We start from the raw sequence: 19,871 nt of genomic DNA on the forward strand, positions 1-19,871 counted from the left end.
ATCAAATTAGAATTTCTAAGTGTTGTGACATTAATTTTTCTTTTGGTAGACCTATAATAATTTTATTGAATCCATGGCACATTCTCCGATAAAGCGTTCAAAAAGCCAAATCTGTGTCGCCCATAGTTTCAAGTCGTATTCAGACTTGTTTCGTCAGAAAGAAATGACTTTTATTAATAGAACTAATACTTAGGAGTTGCTTTATAAAATGTGTGGGGCTAAAGGTTGTAACATGCCTAGAATGTATAAAACAATAAAGCTGATTATGCATATCCATTGTTTTCCTCCATGTCGCCAGCCAAGGTGCGTTCCGTATAATGTGTCCCTGTTCGCTATACATGCGCGCATAATATTGGATTATAGGTACTTTTCATTAGCTGGTATCATGCCCTAATTATAAAGTATAAAACATCACAACGCAGGTTATTCAATTTTTCCAACAGGTCTTTGAGACTATGTCGCCAATATTGTTCACATATACGTTACCATATTTCTAATACATACATACATACATACAATAGGCTTTTATATAGCGCCATTTCAAATGATCACAGCGCTCAAAACAACATAGCAAGAAATATACAACAAAAACATGATAGAATATAAGCAAAAAGTTCACAAGAACCAATAACAAGCAATTATGTTTCTGAAAACAAAAATGTTTTCAGCCCTTTTTTGAACACTGGCAAAGAGTTGGAGGAGCGGACTGAAACAGGTAACTGGTTCCACAACTTGGGAGCTATGAAAGCAAAAGCCTTATCAGCGGCAGACTTAAATGAACGGTAGTGGAGTTTGGGCACATGCAGACGAGTGGCATCAGTGGCAGATCGAAGTCCTTGCCTTCCAGGGATGTATAATGTCAAGGAGGATGCCAAATAATCTGGCCCCAAGCCAGCAAGGCATGGATAGCAATCCGTCAAAATAACTGAATGTTCTCATATGTGATGGATCAAGCAGGCTCCATAGTTATATTATATATGTGGTACATAACACAATGGTTTCAAAGTAAAAAAAATCAGGTCTATTAATGGCAAAAAATCGTGACGTTACGTTCATGTCGTCACAGATACGTTACCTAAATTCTACTCCACTCGGAAAAAAACGCTGTGATAAATGAAGCCAAATACCATATCAGACTTTAGTACATTGGGTGATGACTGATCAAGTATGGGTATTAAGTCGGTAAGTTTTTACACTTGCACGATTAAGACATAAGTGTGAAAGGGCTTCACAGATACGTTACCACTGATACGTTACACCCAATGCGTACAAGCAATATTGCTCAAAAATTAAGTATTGTTGAAAAATCACCCATGCATTGTTTTGTGCTCTGAAACTATTAAAGTTTATGATTCTGAATGATTTTCATGAATTCTTCGTGGTTGGAATTTTGCAATTCCCGAGACCAAACTTGGACGCTTTATCGGAGAATGCGCCCCATGTGTTTTTTCCCATCTACTAAAGATAACTCAAATTAAATGCATGTTGTCATTTCATCTCCTTCAATGAACCGTGTTAGTGGTGCTATCTACTGAAGACAAAAGAAATTATGGCGGTCAGAAATTAAAATTAAAAGTAATACTAACATGTTTGCAAGTCTAGATATAACACCATCATGATCATAGACCTAATTCGACTCTAAAACAAACAAAACAAATCGAGTCGATTCTCTTGTTCAGGAGACAAAAAAATGTGCATCTTATTTGAGCTATCTTCAGTATAGATAGAAAAAAACACATGAATTTAAAATGAAACCAAAACAACACTTCACCTTTTGGGATACGAGTCAAATTTAAGGTATGCAAGTTCTTGACAAAGAAATGTAGTACAATATTTCCACCATGTTACTAAGAGTTTATTTGGCAAATGATCTACACATGAAATCCCATACAAATAAAGTATAAATGTTTTCTTTCACAATACAAGCTACATAATTATTATATCCATGTTTTTATACGACTATTGTTATCATGTTCTTCGATTGCACTTAACAGACAAATAAAGAGATATTGGCTAATGAAATGAAATGATTAGTTTCCCTTCACATTTTTTTGGTGAAATATGAGGTCATGATTTATTGTCAAAAGTTTCATTTATATGGCTATTACCTATATTGTTGATAATAGACCAGCTCAAAACAGGTATTACATATATTAATGCTAAGATCATCATTACAGACATTTTGCAACAGATTGAGAAAAGATTTGAATTTGTTTTTATAAAAATGAAAAGAAATTTGCAATTTTTGTAATCACTAGAAACATGACGAGGTAATCCTGAAATGTTCATTATTTACCACATCCTCTACCCCTACACCTAAGAAAAACTGCTGATTATGATCAGCAGGGGATGTCACACATTTTGAGAGTTTCAATTTTGATTATTTCCATCTCAATTTTCAGATAATTGACTTTTATATGAAAATAATGAAAGTTTTGGTCAAATTGAAAAAGTTATGAGGGCGGGTGACGGGAAACTAACAATTTCATTTCATTAGCCCTGAGACGAATATACCTAAAGCATTAGCCAAAGGGGACACATCGTACTACTAATAAAAATAAATCGAGGATCAGACTTATTTATTAGCATGTTTCAAAAACTACTAATATTAGCATGTTTTAAAAACAACATTAAAAAGACATTTCATGATCCACAGCCTCATCCCCCCACTTTTCTCAAAACAGTTGAGATTTTTATACCACTGGAAACCTTTGGCTACATAATGTAGTACAAAAATAATTTTTGCAGATTAATTTGTTAAGCAAAAATATCGCCAAATTTGAATTACGTTCTGGTGGAGAACGTAATTCAACACAGTGGCCTGTGGAGCAATGCACATAATCATGCATAACTCGCAAACGCCAAAACGGAATCAACTTTAATTTTGCGAATAAGCTGTTTTTGTGGATACCTATTGCAAAATTTCATAAAAAGATGATGCTAGGATCATAAAAATTGTAATTCTGATTCAGTATTGAATATTCACTATTCAGACCAGTGGCGTAACTAGGGTTGGTAGCACCGGGGCAAAAAACAATATTGGCACCCCTACACCCCCCTCCCCGAGAATATCTTAGATGCAGGCAATTCTTGAAACAATTGACAAATAATTGACAAAATTTTTGACAAATAAGGCCTACCACTAATTAATTTTGGTTGAATATTGGTCTTAAAATGTTCTTTCAATTGATTTTGTGCTGAAATTGATTTTCTGCAGAGGGGCGCAGAATCGATGCTGAATTGGTCAATTTGGCGCCCCCCTAAGGGTGGCACCCGGAGCATGTTGCCCCCCCCCCCCCAGTTACGCCACTGATTCAGACAACAGACCACTTGGCACTGCCACTGAAAAGTACTTTGGTCAGCACCATGAACACATACAAAGAAAAAAAATGCAAATCAGGGTTGCCTATTTCTGATACTTAAAATATTTTAGTAGTGTATTTTCACATTATACTCTTACAGACAAAAAATGCAGAATTTAAGCCAATTTTTTGGATTCCTCAAACCCACTCAAAATCCTCCTCAGCAAATTTTATAATATGCTTTAATCACTATCTTTTACATGGTCTTACATCTACAATATAGGTAATAATGAAATACAGCCAAATAACAATATATGAAAGAGTCATCTCATCACTCCACAAAAAATATGTGACGGGAATCTGCTCTGCGTGCTAGCCATAGGCTTCAATATAAAAAGTCCAAGTTTTGAGATGTTTTCTCAAAAAATCAAGAGCTATCTTAAGAACCACTGAACCAATAATAGCCTTGTTTGTACTCATTTAACTGCATTTTTCATGCTGATTCCAAATATGGTGATGAAAATTTACAATTCTGACATTTTTAATTAAAAAAAAAATTGAAACTTGTCGTCTGCAGTCGACACCTGCGTGGACAGAGTTAACATCAACTTTCATAAGCCTAATCTTTGGGTCTGGTATGATAGGCAACAAATTCATCTTACAGCATTAACTGTAATTTAAAATATTGACCAATTTTAATCTTGTTGTTCAGGATCAAAATTGTGACACAAAACCAAACTACAATGTTTATGTTCATACTGCCTAAACGAAACATATTCTTGGCCTAAAATTTAACTGGGGTTTTGAGAAAACTAAAGCTTTCATCGAATACCAAATCTGCATTTTGATGAGATAAAATGGAGGAAGGGATGAAGCTGTCAATCTGGTCACACTTCACCACTGTACACTCATAGGATGACCTTTGAATATACTGGGTACTAAAACTCATCCTCCTCAACATGAGGTCATGGAGGTTAACTGCATTGTTGAACTATGCCACTGAGGAATGATACTATTTTGGCTCAATGAGCAGGCTCATAGTGACTGCTATGGTACAAGCACCGATACATTACTTAGTTGGTTTCCGAAATGCCCATTTCATATCTGAAAACTACTACATGGCTGCTTGGCATGGCTGTTAAATCCAACTAGACTTCAGACCATTATGTGCCTTGCACATTCAATACAATACCATTGTGCTTTGCACAAAATATGTGGGTTTTTTGGTTGCTGTTCAAATAAACAAATTTAACAGGCCCCACAGCCTGAATAGCTTCACTATCTATCTATAGTTATATAGTCTTGTGTCCATGATAGTCCATTGAAAGGTCCAAAATACACTCCTTCTCCTTCTGTCATGTGGCTCTTGATGGTTTTAAGATTAATTTCCCAGTCTGGAGAAGAAAACAATATCAAACCATGTATCATTAGATGAGAATATCATGATGTTTTATATGAGACGATAGATGCACAACAGCAGCAACCATACCTTTATTCTTTAAGTATACAGAAGTCCATCTCATTAGACCGAGTGTTGCTACCCTAGCGAGTATCAAGATGTTAGGTCTTGCATATGCACAAAGAGAACTGTTACAGGGGGTATGCCATTCTGACATAACTTTTTGACAGCTCCCCTAGTGACATCTCCTATAGTGTGTATACAAGGCCCAATCTCATGCTTAGTTGTTTTGAGAGAACCCTGTTTGCTAGAATAATAGCCATGTTATACAAACTTCTTTACAAAAAGAATTCCACTCATCATCAGTGTACACCATAGTTTCATATCAAGCCCTGTCTGAATGGCACACAATGACAATGACAGTGGCAGTGCATTTATTTTGCCATAAGAACCCAATTTTATACTTACATCATCACAGGACATGTTAAAATCAGCTAGAACTGAGCGACATCTTGCTGTGATTCTGATGATATCAATAAGTTAAGGTAAATAGAAACAAACTCACTAGTCACTATCAAATTTTATCAGCAAATTCAAGCACAGAAAGACAATATTAACTGAAATATTAACTTTGTTGGACCAAGAAAACAAGCGGCAGAAAATAAAATCAGAGTTAGGGATCAAATCAAAACTCGACCGCCGGTTGCCCGCCGGTTCCGGGCGGTTCTGTCCGGTTGGTTGAGGTCATTGGTATATGAATATGCAAGAATGCATGAGTAGCAACCGCCGGTTGGTTTAAGCACATAACCGGAGAGATTAACAAAATGTCGATATGTTTATTTCGCGATCACAATAGCGCATACTTGAAATTTCACGGTCACAATAGCGCATACTTGAAAGTACTACACGGTGATCGATTTTTCTTAGTCGCGTGTCTATTGGCTTGTCACCAAAGCAAATTAATTTGGAAATGATTTCTTGTTTATGGTTAAAATTGCTTGAATATATCACCATTGTTTAGATCAGTCAATTTCAGTTCAGAACAGTGTTTCAATGATTTCTATAGGTTAAGTAATTTAGAAGTTGTGAATTTGTTATTTTGTGAATCACATAGGCCTGTGTTGGTGATGGACAATTATTATTTATATACTACTATAGGGCGATTTCACGAAAGGTCATTAGTTCAAATCTGCCTCCAGAAGACATGATGCGTGCATAAATTACAATAAAATTCCCAGTTGAAGTGATATTGATTGACTCATTTATATTTGCTTTGTACTTCAACTAGGGATTTCTTTTGTGATTTATGCAAAAAAATTGCAACTTCAATGCTAAAATGAACAAAATTGAGGACAATCGTGTCCTAAAATCGTGCCAAAGGAAGATGCACAGGCCTTTTATAACTTTTGGTTAATTTAGTCCCGGTAGACCTATTTTGATCCAGCTCAAGAGCATTATATTATATCAGAGGAGCTGATCTAGCACTCATATTATTTTATGATTTACAGAACGAATAGAACTATACTCTCATTTTTGAGATTCGTGTTCAAGTTCGAGATTTAAAAAAAAAGGAATTTTCAAGGGGACTTCTCACAAATCTACTCCCAGAATGGCATTACCGAGATAGCAGCGCGTGGCAATTTGGCATTTTAATACTTTGGGGCTATCATTTTCTTCGGAATAGGGGTCCCAAATTTATAAAAAGTCGGCGTCAATAAAACTGCGATTCCCCCTATTTCGGTAACAACAATTTTATGATCCCACCACCGACACACCCGTAAACATGCTAAACAAACTAAAATTGTATTGAAATCAATCTTTTTGAATAAAACAAACACACTATCTTTGGTCATCTTATGACTCCCTACTTTTTGGTCATCAAAATTTTTATGACCCCCTCATTTTTCTTTCCAAAAATATATGAGCCCCCGTACATTTGGGACACCTCCCCTTCCGAACCCCTCTCTCTTCCCCTTCTTTCTCCCTTTCTCTCTTCTTTTTTTCTCTCTTTCCCCTTTTTTCTTTCTTTCTTTCTTTCTTTTTTTGGATTATAAACACAGTTTTATGACAAATGTATTACCCTTGCCTTTTAAAACATGCAGAATTCCGAGATCGCCATTATCCCCTCGGAAATGAAACTTTAAAATAGGTCTTGTCTAACCTGTCACGATGTAAAATAATTAGAAATAAATAGACCAAGTCTCTGATATTTTATCAAAATAAAATGCTAACAGTAGCTACATTGATTGAGAAGAACTCCAAAAAGGAAAATCGATTATTCCTATTGTACTAAATTTGAAAAGAAACCACTTGAACTCACTCCACTCACTCACTCGATGATACCAACCGGCCATATTAACCAGGGTGTGACGACTGACCTCATTACTGTGTATATTTTAGAACCGGACGGAACCGCCCGGAACCGGCGGTCGAGTTTTGATTTGATCCCTTACTTAAAATTCAATTTCTTCTTAGCACATTCTATCCAAGGCTTATATTTTAAGCAGGCACCCAGGCTCGTTTTACCCCACGGTTGCCTAGATTTGGCTCCTGGTGTGTCCAATATTTTACACTACAAACTATATGCCAGGAGCCATCTTTGGGACCAGGAGCTCATTTTAGCTCCTGGTCCAAGCACACTTAATATAAGGCCTGATTCTATCACAAAAATCAGTGAATGATAATTTTCTTAAATGCTGAAATTTTATCCACAAATCAGAGCCACATAATTTGATTTGCAATTGTTAAGAGTCTGAATTTGAAACCTAAAGCTGTGATTTTTCAATTCTGTCCCCATTCACAAATGACATCACATACCACTGCCAATATAGGTGTCTTCAAACAAAGAATATGAACTCAACAGTCGGAACGTCTCGAAACTCCCAGCATTTTTACGCTCATTTTGCATATTTTCCAGGTAAAACAATGTTATAAAACAGAGTAATTGTTGAAAGGGCCTACAAATAATTGAATACCTGAGTGGAAGAAGGGCCCAACTCCATTTTACCAAGATGAGTTTATCATATCTTAAAAGACCTGTACCGTTGCCATATATATCATTTCAAATGTATGTTATAATGTTTGTTCATGTACCAGTACTCAAGGCCCCCTGAAGATAAAAACAGTCTGTCTCTTAAAACTTTTTTAAATAGTATGTTTTTTGTTAGTATCTTAAAAAAAGTGTTGATGGAGTTGGGCCCTTCTTCCACTCAGGTATTCAATTGTCACACACATTAAATCTCAATGTCAAGTTAGGTTTCCTGTGATAAAGAAAAAAAAAATTGACAATAAAGATTTTCTATCAAACTTAATGATCCTAATGATCCTAGCACTTCAGAATAGGTCCAGTGGTTCTCCGAAGTCGCCAAAATCGATATCGGATATTGGTTCGGTAGACAAATGCCATATCGGTTGAGCCCCACTGGGGAACTTCAGATTTTTATCATAATCATTTTGCACAATAAAAGGATACATTGCTGGAGCTACTACTCTTTTATGGATGCCACAGAAAAATAGTAGAATTAACATCAGACCACTAAATGCAAAGAATGGATGGTTGAATAAAGACTGTAAAAATGATACCTGCAATTAAAGAAACATATAGTTCTGAATAATACAAAGACAACAAGAATTAGAGAATAAACGATAGGAATTTTATTTTGCCTATCCTCTACCGTGTGATAGACGACAAGCAGGTCCAATATTTTGAGTAGTGGATGCCGGCGCAGCCGGTATCCACTACGATAAAAAATATTGGACCTGCCTGTCGCCTATCATAGGTAGAGGATAGGCAAAATAAAAATTCCTATCGCTTATTCTCATTCTTAGTCAGTTAAATATTATTTTAATAACTGTAAACAATTTTTAAAGCAAAAACTAAGCCCCCACCGTCATAAAAACTCCCCTCATTAAAAAATGAACGAAACTTGTTTACAACTTCACGTATTCTGTTGCGCGTACTGCTAGCGCGTTCGCGTATTCCGCACTAGTCTACGCATCCAGCGAGATACATACGCGCACCTCTACACGTGTGTTACGCATTATCAAGACGCATGATGACGTGGGGTCATCTACGGCCTGATAGACGGCACCAAATCATGCGATTGTCCAATCAGAAATGTGTCTACGAACTAGACCACTCCCACTGACTAAGAATAGTCAATATTTTTTTTGGCGCAGTTTATGGCATACACAGAAGTGGGGTTCTGATTGAATCATGCCATCATCACATCGAAACCTCATTCGCTGGCCAGGTTGCATTGCACCACATGACCTAGTTCTTTTTATGCAATAATTAGAAAGAGCAGACTGACACTGCTGAAGGAATTTGCTGAATAGTATAATCCAGTTAACATCCATATATGGGGGCCAAAGGCGGCAAATTTGAAATTGAGATAAAGGCAAAAATATGGGGTAAAAAACAATAAAACATGTATAAGAAAATAAACATCACAAAACTTCATAGCTTTAGAACCAAGTATGCTAGACCTTTGGTGTTTTCAGTATATGATAGCCTAATGTTTGTATTTGGTAATAGTTATAGTAACTCAATTTTCAAAAATGCCTCCTTTGGCCCCCATGGACCAGATCATGACCTAATTTCCACACACGGGGTGCATATTTCCAAGAGAGTCACCCATTCAGGTGACCTCATTTGAAATTCACACTCTCTGTGTGACAGATTAAAGTAACATCTTCCTAGGGGGTTATGGATTACAACTGGAATAGCCCTAAGAAGATGAGGAGCAGGAAGAAGGAGGAGAAAAAGACGCTGTTATAAGAAGAAACAAGGTGGTTATTCAAAATTATACTATTTTAGTTCTACTATTCTGTCGATCGGCATGACGTCACTTGTGATAGATTGCTTCTTCTCATTGGTTGCTTTTGCTGATATTTGGCTGTTCCATCTCGCCCTCTCAGACACGAAGGGGACACTTACTGTTTCACTCAATGGGGGAAATTACAAAACATGCCATAAAATAAACACCTCTTGATAAAACAATTCCAAAATTTTGATTTCTTATCCGGGAAATCAACTTTAAATAATTACCAAAGACAATGCAAATTGGAATTTTCTGTGCTGAGAAAATTGACTTGCCCTGTACAAACCAATAGGAATTTTGCGAGGGTGCCCTCTTTGACAGACGCGAGAAGTGGGTAAGTGCAATAGTCCCCGACCAAGAGAATAATCTTACTAAGATTACGAACTGTAAACAAATGTCACCACCATTGCAACGTAATATCCAGATTGTTATATTGTGACTGAATATACATATCAAGGGTTGTGAGCCACATATTCTTAAGTCACAAACTCACACTTTGTGAGTAAAGGCTTTCAGGTTCTCAACCCTCGATATATTTACAGATTTGAATCTGTATGCTAAAAGTGCACTAAGTAAATGGATAGGGGCACCGGAGGGGGGATCTGAAAGTGGATCCATCATTATACTATGTGCCAAATATAACACAAATAAATTATTGTTTGAGTTTTCACTTTTCCCCAAATATGTGACAATTTCAAACATTTTGGTCAAATTTTGCTAGAAATAGAGGTTACTGATACATCAAAAGGCAGAAAATGTGACCCATTTGCAGCACATCCCTCGTATGGTCATTTGTACTGAGTGGAAGTTAGAAAAGTCCACATAGGGTGCTATTACAGGATGGTGCTAAATAGGTCAATGACCTTTTCGTAAATCCCATAATTCATTGCGGTTATACCAGAGATGACGTCATTTGACGACACGCCAACTTGCAATGTGCAGAACTATGTTCGCTAAACGATGTGTGCATCGGCGTGACGTCAAATGACAACAACTTAGGTCTACTCGCAAAGGCTTATGGGATTTACCGAAAAGGTCATTTGAAAACAAGCAAAAATCTAAGTAATATTATACAACAAAAACTGTACCTGAGATGTTTCTTGGTCTAAAATCCAATTCCATGCTCCAAATATTGTACATACTGAAACTAGGATCAGCACAACTGCAACAGACAAGAAAAGATGTTAGAGAGTTTAAATTTTTTTTTTATCCAGGCCACTATTTGAGTGGAACATTGTCTTGTTTATTGATGCTACATGTAGGTGGTAAAATACTTGACATTGAGTGGAATAAGTATTCATTTCGTACCTTGTTTTGCTACTCGTATTGCCGGGATAACAAACTAAGTAGTTTGTCCAATACGAGGTACTTTCTTTTCACAGTGATCTAACTAATTATATGATAAAATAGTTTATTTAGTTTTATTGGAACTTACTTCTCCACCTCCATGCATATGGTCTGAGGTATGCAATATATTCTGTTAGCCGCCTCTCAAATGCTTTCAAGTCTGCAAAATAACAATAAATTAAATCAAAACAACATTTAACAAACAAAATTAACATCTTGGTTTACATACACGACATACAAGGCATTTATGCAAGTTTATAGGGCACCATTTCATAAAGACCATATGGCGCCAAGATGGAAAACAAAACATTTGAAATGCAAAACAAAACAGCTAACTGAAACAAAGCCGTCAGATTATTGTGGGAAAAAGAAGGTGAAACTTGGGAGAGAAACAGTACAACGGAGTTCAGATGGAAGCGAGTTCAAAAGAAGTGCAAAGAGACATGTTGTGTCCGTTGCAGAACGCAAGCCGGCGCAGCATAGGTTTGGTTGTAAATGAAATTGATTTACAAGAAGAAAATTGGTCCATATCAGACATTTGAACACGTACACGTAAAGCATAAATTTATTATATTATATTAATAAATGGCCATTTTTTGTAAAAAAAAAAAAACATGTATTTTTCAAAAATCAGTGAGGGGCCCTTTTGTTAGTATGTTATTTTTTTACCCATTTATTTCTGTGTGAAATTGCATTTGCAAAGTCTTTGTCAATAAATATTTTTGTTATTTCCCCAAAGCCCTATACTACCCTTAGCTTGAAAAGACTTACTTTGCAATGTGTTTATTATTAGTGATAACCAAGAACTTCCTAACATGTCTTTTTTTCATTGTTCAACAATTTTAGAAGCAAAAGTAGAGCAACTAGAAGAAAATTAACAAAAATATTTGAAAATCTCCCAAAATTGGGGACAATATAGACGTTATCTATTTTACTTGGCCTAATACTGCTCTATAGACAGACCACAGTCACACTCACAGGTAAACGCTGGATCAGGGCTATCAGAAGGAGGTCATTTTTTTGATATGGTTCAGGGTTAGGGTATATAGGTCATGGTTAGCGTTATGGTTATAGAACTTAAGGATTATATTAGGGAGAACTTAGTGTTAGCATTGTTAGGGTTAGGGTATGACCAGTGTACAAATGAAGTGGTAATCCGGTAGTCCCGACACCAAGATTTGCCGACGGATAACCAGAAATTCACTGCAGGTTATCCGTCGGACACCCACATTTTTTTAACCTTCATGCAGTATAAAAATGATTTAGTCCCGATATTTTATTTAAAAGCTTACGAAAAATCACATTGCTAGTCTTCGTAGGCCTACTCCTCAAAGCTTTAAAGTTTAAAACCACCACATCCCCACATTATTAGTTAGGGCTAGAGTGTGCGCTGTGTGGCCTTCTTTCAGTCCAAACTAGTACTGTAGCTTTGTGGGCGCAATAGTGACGTCTGTAATGATGATGATGAGGCTTTGACATCAGCCAAAAACTTAGATTTTAGAATCTTATGACACTGGATTTTGTATTGATTTGTGTCTTTTCTTTTATTTTGAGTACCGGTACTTATTAGCAAGGGTGAAAATAAGAGAGCTTTAATCAGGGGCCACTTTGGCAAAAAAAGTGGCCCCTGGTTCAAGTGGCCCCTGGTTTCACCAAGATTTGGAAGAACCAGTGGCCATTTCCAATTACCAAGGGGCCAATAAAAATAAAGATGTGCTGGATGAGTTAAATAAGCACTATTTGCTTGTATAAATTTGATATTTTTGGTTCACTATCCAGGGGGCCAGTTTTGTGAGAAAAAGTGTCCCTGGTCATTGGTCAACTAAATTTGAGATGGAACCGTCCCTCCAGGGGTCATTTCAGAGTTTCTGGGGCCAAACAGCTCCTGTCTCCCACTTAATTTCAGCCATTGCTTATAAGTAGTTATGATATTTTATTAAATCCCAATTTTGGCAGATATACGGATTACCAAAAACTCTGGCGGATGACCAGATTTCATGACCTGGTCATCCGCCGGATATTAAACCTGATTTTTATGCTTAATTTGCACACAGGGTATGACCTCCTTCTAATCGCCCCAATCCAACACTTTCCATATAGGCCTACATGCGACATCAGCGCAAAGGATCGCATGACGCATGGAAAAAATTATATCATATTTGTAATGGAAATCTGCAAAATATTATCGTAATAAGTTGCATGGTTGACTTATTTCAAATAAAAATATTTTTGCAAAATTCCTTTGCAGTTTCTATTTTGGTGCATTTCATGAGTTATATATAAGGCATAAACATGATTCATGAACTATGAAGACCAAAAGACGTCCGGTCATGCCGATTAGTTGTAGTTGAAACACATTCATCAATCATCACATCAGCACCTCATTTTAGGTAGGCCTATATGCTAGGTGAATTCAAATTTGCCATCAAACTGCATCATTTTATATATCAAATTAAAGCCCTTGAGTAAACAAAGCCAAAACTGAAAACCCTTTTTTCATAGCACTTTCCGTAGCAAAGTTACACTTACATCTTGTCAAAGATTGACTTTCATCAAACAATGTCAAAAAGATTCAGCTAGCAAAATTCCCCAAAACGGCATTTCGGGGGTGTTTCTAGATCTTTTGTCTCATTATGATAGCAGGTTTTTTAATGGAACTGCTATCAAAATCCTCTAAAAATTCCATGAGCGAGTGTCTTATCACCATAAAAAATCATATATTTGGGTCAAGTGTAGACTGCCTAACTGGCCTGTATCTCGCTTCGCCAAAGTACGCCTGTAATACATAGGCCTACCTTTTTTAATGACTTTGCAACAATGTTTCTATTGTCAGCAATAACAGCTTGCATTAACACTTTTGAGTTTATATGGTGAATTTTCGTACACATCATAAATAAGTGAAATCAGAATATCCTGAAAGGAATTTAGGTAACGAATTCAACGACACTGACCTCGCAACAGCTAATGTTTTCATGTAAACATGGCGTCATTAGACATTTTAGCCTACGTTTCAGATCCTACTATCGGATCGTTGAAACAACGAAACCTCAATCCCGCCTCATTCACGAATTCACTCACCTTCCTACACTACCAGTTGAAATAAAACTCGAAACATCCCGTGTTATTCCTCAAAACTACATGCACCTTCATTAATAAAAAATTGAAATCCTAGTAGAAATCCGTTATCGAAAATTGTTTGATATAAAACGTCACCAAAAGTAATTTTTCTGAAGAGTAGATACCGTGTGTCAAAATGGCGGCCGCAGTCGCATCCCCCCAGCTTTGTACGTATACCCAGGTCACGGTATGTCTACGTGACGAACAGTCAAGGTCAGAGAACAGCGCAACCTGTCTGCTGTCATGACGTTAATATAATGGCTCCGCCAATGAACGGCGCTGTCAATCATCCTTATTGCCTTTGTCGAACAGACTTTTACGCAGGTAAGAGCTCACGCTGTCCTCACTTTTAGGATCGACGAAGCGCCAGGCCGACACAATCTGGTTGTGTAGGAGACTATCATCGTGATGCCCACGTTGGAACCATTGGATTACGGAAGAAATATTCATACCAGGACTGAAGCAAATGTGGCCATTTCTATGTTTGTACCGGGCAAGTACCGACATTTTTCAACACGGAGCTAGCGGAAAATACTGCAAATTCGTCCAAGGTAAGCAAAGGGTTGGAGATAGCATTTTTAACTTTGACTAAACTGTTTCGGAGTTAAGGCACGCTAAAAGTAGACCATTTCGGGGGCTGTATTTGGTTTACATGTGACGCTTTTGAAAAGAGTAAAAAATCGACCACTTATTCGCTATTGCTGAAGTATACTGCTGAATCATGTACCAATACACAAGGTATTGGTACATGACATCAGGTATAGGTCAAGTGAAGTATAGAAAACTTATTTATGTAGGTTTCCTTCTTCGGCCAGTTGTTTTAAATTTCTATGTAAAATGCATTGACATTTTCGGTAATTTGGCTGACTACATGTAGCAAATGTGTTTGCCTGGCATACCTACTCATTTGCCAATAAATCTGCGTAGCATCGCGTGACACAGTCACACAGGCACAGTCACAATTTTACGCAATCAGTCAGCCAGTACAAAGGAATTTTGCAAAATGACATGACACCCCCCCACCACCACCACCAACTCGGAGCTCCGGGCACGAGCTAAGCCAAGTTTCATGTCTTGACCGTGGATCGATATTCTATTGTAAGTAGGCCTCACGTCCCGCACGCTTGTTCATTTTCTGCATGGCTGTTTCTGTTATGAACGTCGCCTCTGATATCAAGCGCATGAAAAACTCTCGGCTAACCTTAAGCTTGTTAGAATATTAAACCTTGATGAAATAGTAATATTTCAGCCCTATATAGCGCGGATGGTCTAAAAGTCAGGATCGCCACGGCTAGTCCAAACTAGTACTGTAGCTTTGTGGGCGCAATAGTGACGTCTGTAATGATGATGATGAGGCTTTGACATCAGCCAAAAACTTAGATTTTAGAATCTTATGACACTGGATTTTGTATTGATTTGTGTCTTTTCTTTTATTTTGAGCACCGGTACTTATTAGCAAGGGTGAAAATAAGAGAGCTTGAATCAGGGGCCACTTTGGCAAAAAAAGTGGCCCCTGGTTCACCAAGATTTGGAAGAACCAGTGGCCATTTCCAATTACCAAGGGGCCAATAAAAATAAAGATGTGCTGGATGAGTTAAATAAGCACTATTTGCTTGTATAAATTTGATATTTTTGGTTCACTATCCAGGGGGCCAGTTTTGTGAGAAAAGTGTCCCCTGGTCATTGGTCAACTAAATTTGAGATGGAACCGTCACTCCAGGGGTCATTTCAGAGTTTCTGGGGCCAAACAGCTCCTGTCTCCCACTTAATTTCAGCCATTGCTTATAAGTAGTTATGATATTTTATTAAATCCCAATTTTGGCAGATATACGGATTACCAAAAACTCTGGCGGATGACCAGATTTCATGACCTGGTCATCCGCCGGATATTAAACCTGATTTTTATGCTTAATTTGCACACAGGGTATGACCTCCTTCTAATCGCCCCAATCCAACACTTTCCATATAGGCCTACATGCGACATCAGCGCAAAGGATCGCATGACGCATGGAAAAAATTATATCATATTTGTAATGGAAATCTGCAAAATATTATCGTAATAAGTTGCATGGTTGACTTATTTCAAATAAAAATATTTTTGCAAAATTCCTTTGCAGTTTTTATTTTGGTGCATTTCATGAGTTATATATAAGGCATAAACATGATTCATGAACTATGAAGACCAAAAGACGTCCGTCATGCCGATTAGTTGTAGTTGAAACACATTCATCAATCATCACATCAGCACCTCATTTTAGGTAGGCCTATATGCTAGGTGAATTCAAATTTGCCATCAAACTGCATCATTTTATATATCAAATTAAAGCCCTTGAGTAAACAAAGCCAAAACTGAAAACCCTTTTTTTCATAGCACTTTCCGTAGCAAAGTTACACTTACATCTTGTCAAAGATTGACTTTCATCAAACAATGTCAAAAAGATTCAGCTAGCAAAATTCCCCAAAACGGCATTTCGGGGGTGTTTCTAGATCTTTTGTCTCATTATGATAGCAGGTTTTTTTAATGGAACTGCTATCAAAATCCCTCTAAAAATTCCATGAGCGAGTGTCTTATCACCATAAAAAATCATATATTTGGGTCAAGTGTAGACTGCCTAACTGGCCTGTATCTCGTTTCGGCCAAAGTACGTCTGTAATACATAGGCCTACCTGTTTTTAATGACTTTGCAACAATGTTTCTATTGTCAGCAATAACAGCTTGCATTAACACTTTTGAGTTTATATGGTGAATTTTCGTACACATCATAAATAAGTGAAATCAGAATATCCTGAAAGGAATTTAGGTAACTAATTCAACGACACTGACCTCGCAACAGCTAATGTTTTCATGTAAACATGGCGTCATTAGACATTTTAGCCTACGTTTAGATCCTACTATCGGATCGTTGAAACAACGAAACCTCAATCCCCGGCCTCATTCACGAATTCACTCACCTTCCTACACTACCAGTTGAAATAAAACTCGAAACATCCCGTGTTATTCCTCAAAACTACATGCACCTTCATTAATAAAAAATTGAAATCCTAGTAGAAATCCGTTATCGAAAATTGTTTGATATAAAACGTCACCAAAAGTAATTTTTCTGAAGAGTAGATACCGTGTGTCAAAATGGCGGCGCAGTCGCATCCCCCAGCTTTGTATCGTGTACCCAGGTCACGGTATGTCTACGTGATTTAACAGTCAAGGTCAGAGAACAGCGCAACCTGTCTGCTGTCATGACGTTAATATAATGGCTCCGCCCAATGAACGGCGCTGTCAATCATCCTTATTGCCTTTGTCGAACAGACTTTTACGCAGGTAAGAGCTCACGCTGTCCTCACTTTTAGGATCGACGAAGCCAGGCCGACACAATCTGGTTGTGTAGGAGACTATCATCGTGATGCCCACGTTGGAACCATTGGATTACGGAAGAAATATTCATACCAGGACTGAAGCAAATGTGGCCATTTCTATGTTTGTACCGGGCAAGTACCGGACATTTTTCAACACGGAGCTAGCGGAAAATACTGCAAATTCGCCCAAGGTAAGCAAAGGGTTGGAGATAGCATTTTAACTTTGACTAAACTGTTTCGGAGTTAAGGCACGCTAAAAGTAGACCATTTCGGGGCTGTATTTGGTTTACATGTGACGCTTTGAAAAGAGTAAAAACGACCACTTATTCGCTATTGCTGAAGTATACCCGCCGAATCATGTACCAATACACAAGGTATTGGTACATGACATCAGGTATAGGTCAAGTGAAGTATAGAAAACTTATTTATGTAGGTTTCCTTCTTCGGCCAGTTGTTTTAAATTTCTATGTAAAAATGCATTGACATTTTCGGCGAATTTGGCTGACTACATGTAGCAAATGTGTTTGCCTGGCATACCTACTCATTTGCCAATAAATCTGCGTAGCATCGCGTGACACAGTCACACAGGCACAGTCACAATTTTACGCAATCAGTCAGCCAGTACAAAGGAATTTTGCAAAAGATAAGGCCAAAAAAAAAAAGTTGTTTGTTTGTCCTCCACCGCCCGCTCCTCAGATGAAGGCCTGACCAATATTTTTTTTTTTTCAATTTTTTTTTTTTAATAAAAATAAGTAAAATTCAATTTTTTTTCCAGATTTGGAGTATCTCTGGACCTAGCTAGAGCTAAATGCTAAGATCTTTCATGGTTGAAAATAAAAAAAGCCCACCAAATCATTAAAAGACTATGACATGAACACAAATTATAACTTTAACTGCATAAGAAACAAAATGTTGGGTTCTTTTTTAAGACACCGTGAATGATTGTAGCATTTAGCTCTAGCAAGGTCCAGAAATATGCCAAATCCGAAAAAAAAAAAAAAAAAATCCGCCCGCACGTCCTCTTTCAAAGCTGTGGAGGACAAACAAACAATTATTTTTTTTGGCCTAATAGAGATGATTAATAACTAAAGCATGCATGAGCTCATGAGCTAATCTTTAGTAATTTGCATGTTTTAATTGTTATGCTTGCCTTTAATTTAATTTAATTTTTAACATGTTTTTAACATGTCATGTTTAACATGTTTAACTTTAAGTTTAAGCTTACTAAAAAATAAACGTGATCTGATTGCAGCAGGGAATTCCTACCTTCAGTCTGTGCTTGCTCTAACGACATTTTCATATTCTACTTCTAGGTGCAATATTAAAATGTATTTTATTATAGAAACAGTATCAAAAAATGGGTGAGCAAATGAATGTTTTCACTGATCGTCCCAGTCGTCGCAACACGGATACATGCATGTTTTTTTTTTCTCTCTCGCTCTCTCTCACACACGGGGCTTGTAAGAGTCGCACAGGGCTCGGTGAAATACTTGTAAGTTATAACAAATTTCATTGGCTTACATTTTGACAATCTGACAAATAAACCAATGAGATGTAACGTACTTTTGGTCTTGATACGATTCCTCATCCAGTCGCTTATTTTGTATTTCACAGCGACTGAAGTGGAAGATTACTAAATGTGTTCATTGTTTTGCGAATTGCTGCAGTTTTGCATGCTTGGACCACGCGAGGAGGAGAAATTATATGCCGACTTTTTTGGAAGTTATGAATCGGTGGTGACTTTCAGTCACGTAATTTCAATAAAGCTACACCTAGATAACACCACAAAACTAACATTGCTAGGGTAAGTTCACTACTACGGGCGTATGCTCACAGTCACATGAGACCGAATCAGACCCGGGAATCAGACCACCAGTCATGTACATGTAGTACAAAATTCACTTGCTGAATCTCACTAGACGTTCGCCTTTCGTATCTCTTTCCTTGTTGGAAAGGTATTAACGTTGAGGAGATAGGAACATGTACGAAGATCCGGGACCTACTCTGCCATGTTTGGCTGAGTAACTGTACATGAACACGGTCTTTTGTGCCCATGTAAATTAGTCATTGTGTAAAGCTGTGTTTATACCCATGGGTTACTCATCATCAGACTGAATCATTGTCGCTAACTACACAAATTATGTGTACAATTTTAGAGAACGTTGACCGACAGAGGGTGTCAATATAGGCCTACGTGTCGCTTTTGAAAAACAGCGAATCTTGCGCATGCTCAGCAGGCAAGTACGACGGCGATTTAGTACACTGATCATGCGTGCGATTCAGGTTTCTGCAAAAGCGATTGAGTATAAATGCATCTTTAGAAATGACCGGCGATTGTGTGTTCTCAAGTGGGTTTTATCATGTTAATTAGTGACCTGACACACATTTGTACTGGTTCGATCAAGCATTGAAATGCTGTCATTTTTTGTACTGGATCGTTCAAGCATCTCCAACAAATTTTTCAATGTAAGTGCCTCTGGCCCTAGTAGAAGTAAAAAACGAATACTATGGCCAGAGTTCTAGGGCTAAATC

At 37.4% G+C, this 19,871-nt stretch overlaps 1 protein-coding gene across 1 annotated transcript; it reads right to left on the bottom strand.

The window, feature by feature from the left end:
- Positions 1-1,833: 1,833 nt before the first annotated feature.
- On the bottom strand, positions 1,834-18,780 carry LOC140135603 (nuclear envelope phosphatase-regulatory subunit 1-like). Its single transcript, XM_072157145.1, has 6 exons — positions 18,606-18,780; positions 10,960-11,031; positions 10,613-10,686; positions 8,174-8,283; positions 5,170-5,224; positions 1,834-4,696 (listed from the first exon to the last, which is right to left on the bottom strand). The coding sequence occupies exons 1-6, from the start codon at positions 18,637-18,639 to the stop codon at positions 4,658-4,660; spliced, it is 384 nt and encodes a 127-aa protein (XP_072013246.1). The 5' UTR covers positions 18,640-18,780; the 3' UTR covers positions 1,834-4,657.
- Between the last annotated feature and the right edge of the window lie 1,091 nt (positions 18,781-19,871).

The sequence above is a fragment of the Amphiura filiformis genome, chromosome 16 (genome assembly GCF_039555335.1).
Source record: "Amphiura filiformis chromosome 16, Afil_fr2py, whole genome shotgun sequence".
NCBI lineage: Eukaryota > Metazoa > Echinodermata > Ophiuroidea > Amphilepidida > Amphiuridae > Amphiura > Amphiura filiformis.